This window comes from Haliotis rubra, unplaced genomic scaffold, assembly GCF_003918875.1.
Source record: "Haliotis rubra isolate DU_JTF1 unplaced genomic scaffold, ASM391887v1 Scf7, whole genome shotgun sequence".
Classification (NCBI taxonomy): Eukaryota; Metazoa; Mollusca; class Gastropoda; order Lepetellida; family Haliotidae; genus Haliotis; species Haliotis rubra.
The window spans coordinates 864,840-870,639 of record NW_025767412.1 but is presented as its reverse complement, the minus strand read 5'-3'; the positions used below and the strand labels follow the sequence as shown (position 1 = coordinate 870,639).

The following is a 5,800-nucleotide window of genomic DNA, read 5'->3' as shown; positions in this document are numbered from 1 at the left end:
GAAGCATGGTGTTCGCATGAGTGAAGTTGAGGAAGACCTAGGGGTTAACTCATTAGCAATGTTATTTAGTTCATCAGGAAAAACGTCTTGGGAAAAAAATCGGGTTCAAGTCTGTTAAGTCCGTGTTTCATATAAAGCCCAATTAGCTTTTATACAATTTCATCTTGAAGAGGGGAAACATCATATGGGTTCACGGTTTTTAGCATTTTAGGATAATGGTCACTCCCACACAGGTCGTCGTGGATTAACCATTCAAATTCAGTAGGTTTGAGACTGTAACTGGTAGATCCAGAGCTGAATATGTTCTTGTGCCAGGATGTAAATATGTGTCTGAACCAGTGTTATTCTCATCGTTGGAAAAAGATTCACTTGTTTCTTATAGAGGATCATATGTGTGCACACAATGCAACGCACGGACTCTCACACATCATTGTGAAAAATTGACAAACCTTTGCATGTGTTTATGACGCTTGTCGCCGGTGGGGCAGATACGTTCAACGTTTCGTGAACATCTGGTATCATCACTATTTGATAGTGATTTATAAACACATCCTCACGATATAGTCCGACCTGTACAATATGCTTTTTTGAGCTCTTATGGATGTGGAAAAGTGTCGTCACTATTCTTTATAAAGACCATTACACTCTCTCGTGGACCCCGTCCTTCCCATCTGGATGAATCCATATCGTCATGTGTTACTGCCATTGCCAGCAGCAAGACACTTTCAGTGTCGGGTAAAATGTGTTTGCAAAATGACGCACAAGAACAGTTTCTTCATTCAATTGATAATTTATAAAAAAGAAAATATTATCAGGCAATTTCAAACTAAACCAATTCAATAAGGTCATTCCCATATATACCAAAACAAATGTGAATAAGATAACGAAAGTGATATGCCAATTACTTGTATATACTGTATATTCACATATATTGTTTGCAATGAAAAGCATAAATAATAACAAATACAAACTATAAAAGTACACTAGTCAGGTTTTATGAATGAATATTGTTAGATTTAAACTGTTTACCACAGTAGGTAGATATTTTACATTTTCATTATCCTCTGCTTCCAATGTTCCCGTTAAATGGGGACATGGGTACAAGTGAGTGAGTGAACTTGGTTTGATGCTGTTTATCTGTTTGATATGGAGTGAGGGAGGGAGTTGGGTTTAACGCCACCTACATATCACAGCGTGTTATCTGTATGAGGTAGGAGAGCCCAACAGGTGAGACAGGTCTTGTCTTACCACTGTGGTGAAGTAACGGTCACCTGCATGGTGCTAACAAACTTAGGAATGTGATTGTGTCAAAATCGGATTCGAACCAACAATCATAGGTTGCTGGCGTTTAAACTCATTTCAGTTATATGAATTCACATACATGTCCAATGAAGCGTGATTCTAAACGATTATGACAGTATACTTAGTGGAGGGAAGTTATACACTTTACCCAGTACGTTTGAGTACATTAAGGGAACTCTGTTGTTCTTTCTTTCAGGCTGTCGGTATTTTGTTCTGTGTTTCCCCATCTCCGGTCCGTCCTGAATTTCATTCCGACGAGAAATTATAAACTGTTTATTTATCTCAATAAACCTCGCCGCTTTGGACAATGATGTGGTACAAAAGAAATTAAGGATTATTACCAAGGTTTTTTTCCAATTTCACGGATGTTTTACAGAAACAACACAAATAGTAAAAAATAATTTTTGTGACTCTTGCTGGTTGAGGTTGGAGAAACTCAAAGCAAGGACGTCCATACACTGAACAGTGAGTGAGTGAGTGAGTTAGATTGCAGGTTAGATGCAATTCACACAAGTTTACCACTTTGAAGAAACTCACGAGCATGGTGTACAGTGAAAGGAATACGGTTATATGGATGCAAGGTTGTATGACCATATACTATACTTACTTCATATTACCTGAGGCGCAGAGGGGTAGCCTAATGGTTAAGGGTCCGCGCGTCATGCCGAAGACCCGGGTTCGATTTCCCACATGGGTACAATGTGTGAAGCCCATTTCTATTGCTGGGTTATTGCTAAAAGCGGCGTAACACTATACTTTCACTCACTCACTCACTCACTCATGTTACCTGTAATATTCCCCTATAAACACATTACACTTTTTATGCCTGTCGTGACCCGGATAGGTCTGGCCACGCAGTTACAAAAACAAGCAGAATTCTGTAAACATATTAGGATGAAGTGTAACTGTGTATGTTATCAAGTACGTGAAACTGTTAAAATTAGCAATTTCAAAAGAACTGTCAATTGGTAAAGGAAGATGAAATGTACTACCTATCTGTGAACGTTTCTGTACATTCTGTAATAGAATAAGTATTTTCAAAATGCTCTTAAAGAAAATATTATTATGACAAGTCTAACAAATATGTCCAAATTCCCATGGAAACGAATATATTACTCTGCTAAGCCCAGCATACCACGTATATAGTCTTGAGTAGTATCGAGTTCTGATCTGCCAATCACCGAGACCAGCCACTGGGACCAGCCACTGGGAAAGGGGGTCATTGAGTGTGCTGTTTATACATTTCAACTATTTCACCAATTTTTAAAATTTTCAGCGGAACATGCACACTTTTAAACTGCTTAAAACAAGGACTATTATATATACACTTGTTAGCATATTATTTACACACACGTTAGCATATACAGTTATTGTAAATACTCAAAATGATTTGCTTTAATAGGTCTTTACACTCATCCGAAGCTAAAGATGATCAATAAATGTTGTTTTTATGAAAATAACAATGTTTGTAATTTTTGCCTTTCCTTTGGATGTGACATTCGCATCTGCACTACTGATACCGATCCTTCGAATACCATATTGAAACATATAAACTTAAATTAAAACTCATGCTACCTTGCTGTTCCTGATTTGTCACTTAAACTGGCGTTGTGTATTTGATACCAAACGCCGTAATAAACACATTGACCACGGTAATGAACATAATCAAGGCCACTGAGGCATTGTTCAAAGAGTTGGCCTTCTTCTGTTCCTCTTCAGTCTTCACCTCCATCGTTCCCAGCACGAAGATCAGGATGCCAGTGATGATCTGCAGCGCGATGGACACCCCCAACAAGGACAGCGTAGTGTAGAAGAAGCTGTTACGGGCGTCTCCTTCAGGTAGATCCAATAATGCTTTCAGCTGCGTTGCGTTAGCCATGAGAAGGGCGAAGTCAAGGAGCCCTTCTGCGACCGTCTTCCTTGTGGCGTAAGCCCGCTTTGTGTACCCGGGAGGTACATCACCAATCTAAAGAGACAGTGAATTAGTGGTAGACATCAGCTTGCACAGTGTGTTTGTTTGTTGTTTAACGCCGAACCCAGCAATATTCCAGCTATATGGCGGCGGTCTGTAAATAATCGAGTTGGGCTAGACAATACTGTGATCAACATCATGAGCATCGATCTTCGCAATTGGGACACGATGACATGTGTCAACCAAACCAGCGAGCCTGACCACCCGATCTCGTTAGTTGCTGAAGACCAATTCTAACCCGGATCTTCACGGGTCAATCTATTCATTTCGTTACCCATTTCGTAATGTTTAAAAATGTATGATTTGCGTTGATCTGAATATTGCATTGATATATATTCCAGTGTATCCAAGCACCCAACCCAGGTTAATTAAGCACAGATTTGATACTGTCAAGTAGATAGTAAACAGAACAATCGTGAACTACAACCTGAAAACTGGCGTCATATACCCACCCGTTAAGGAAATATATCACCGTGGACAGCTAGGTAAATATGTGTGTGATACGCCCCTGATACACACCAACCACGGTATGTTATACCCCTGCTTCAACACATGCAGGCAACTCTGACATTCAGTGGTGATACCCTCAAGTACAATGCACATACAGAGGCAGCCAATTCACGAAAGCCACAACAAATTATTTGAGATTTGAAAACCAATGTAACCCAGCTTAGTAGTCACGATATCTGTTCACTTCAAAGTAATATAATTTAAAAAATATTGGACAGAGGCCCAAACAGCTTTCATTCATGGTGCAAGGGATTCAATGTTCGTGGGTTCGAATCCAAGTTCATCCTTATGATCTTAAATAAGTAATTTTGTGTACGTCCTACAGTAGGGAAACCATTGTATGGATCCTTTATGTATCTATCTTACAGCTGTTTGGGAGACCGCTTTTTACATCGACAAAACTGTACATGCATATAAAGTATCGTCTTAGACAATTGCATATTACAGGTCGCAACGCTCCTCGTTACCGCTGTTCACGAAATTGGAACAACATGCGATGACATGTGTCTACTATAAGTCAGACAGCCTGACCACCCGATCCCGTTAGTCGTCTCTTGTAGAAATGTAGCACCCATGTTTCACATTTAGACCTATCAACAACAACTCAGGCTGACATAAGTGTCTGTAGAAGACGAGAGGGAACTGGTTGACTATTCGACATCTGTTACCTTGGTTTGATTTTAACAGGTCGATCAAATACGCGTAAAGAAACAAATCAACAAGGACGGTACCGAATTGGTGCCTAAATGCCATGTCCCCAGATGTTATCTTTGACGAAGTACATTACTGTCTATGTTATGGTACTAAAATGCACATTACTACATATGTTATGTTCAAAGTAGGAATGTGGACACCGATCATATCCTTAACTTCAGATATCACAGAAAATATATAACTATAACCTATCAACCAAATATTCGCATGCCAGTTTGGTATACCAGTATACGTTATTGCTATAACATGACTAGTTTTACAAATCACATCCGTCTCATGTCAAGACAGTCTAATCTCTCGAGTTAGTTTTGGTCAAATGAAACATGTCTAAAGTTATGCTGACACTGAATGCCTGTTCAGGTATTACAGAGAATCCCGGAGTTCCCGAACGTTGACATACCTTCTGATTGCCCTGCATATCCTGTGCTCCGACTGTCGCCATTATGAAATCATAAGAATATCTAAATTCCGGACGGGTTTTCTTCCAAAGTGAACCTCTTCAACTGATTTCTTGACTTTGAATTATTCTCAGAGGCTCAAAAATTCCTCGCATTTAACCGAGTTGTGGAATCACACGAGAGAAACCCTTTTCAGATCAATAAGGCGACATTTTACAGATACACTCCCGATCTTACGAGCTGATATCACAGATTGTTACAGCCTGTCGCTAAATACAAGCCTGCTAAAATTACACATTACATGCAATGTTAAGTTTGAACTCGAACCTGTCGACAGTGGGCGAGATAAAACAGTAAATCTGGGGTAGACCCGACGAGGTGACACCCGTCAGTACCTTACTGATAACACAGAAGCTGTGATTTATATGAACAGTTCCCTTCCTGGACAAATTGTTGTCATAAATTTCTCCCTTATCATGTTAAGCGTTGTCGTCTTCATCGATCGTGGCTGTGTGGTTGTGTATATTTGTCATACATTGTCATGTGCCATGCTTGTGCTGATGGTGAGGTAACCATGATGACCGACAGGTATTTTTGGTTTTCGTCATCCACCGAAGACATGCTTTCACTCGATGTGATATTTACAACGTCACCTTAAGGACGTTACACTAAAACAAAAAGTAATAAAACACTTGTATGTTGATCCGAGTTGAGGGATCGTGAAATAGGCAACACATTGGTAACAGGGTCGGAAGGCAGTCTGATGTGCCGTTAGAAGGACGTGAATGTCTCTCAATCGACTTATAACATTAAGGTCGCAGCCATTTGAAATGCCTTACGTAACGCAACTTTGTTATGTTTAACAAAACGTTACATTGTTGTTTCGTCTGTTGCTGCTGGATCT

The 5,800-nt window shown here is 39.8% G+C and overlaps 1 protein-coding gene across 1 annotated transcript; it reads right to left on the bottom strand.

Annotated features, from left to right (window-relative positions):
• Positions 1–1,496: 1,496 nt before the first annotated feature.
• LOC124258651 (ninjurin-2-like) lies at positions 1,497–5,196 on the bottom strand. Its single transcript, XM_046692726.1, has 2 exons — positions 4,899–5,196; positions 1,497–3,268 (listed from the first exon to the last, which is right to left on the bottom strand). The coding sequence occupies exons 1-2, from the start codon at positions 4,938–4,940 to the stop codon at positions 2,900–2,902; spliced, it is 411 nt and encodes a 136-aa protein (XP_046548682.1). The 5' UTR covers positions 4,941–5,196; the 3' UTR covers positions 1,497–2,899.
• Positions 5,197–5,800: the final 604 nt, after the last annotated feature.

Excerpts from the sequence above, each read along its gene's own strand:
- LOC124258651 (XM_046692726.1), bottom strand. The coding sequence starts at position 4,940 with ATGGCGACAGTCGGAGCACAGGATATGCAGGGCAATCAGAAG. Across the intron at positions 3,269-4,898 it reads ATATGCAGGGCAATCAGAAG|ATTGGTGATGTACCTCCCGG; the intron begins GTATGTCAACGT and ends CTGTCTCTTTAG.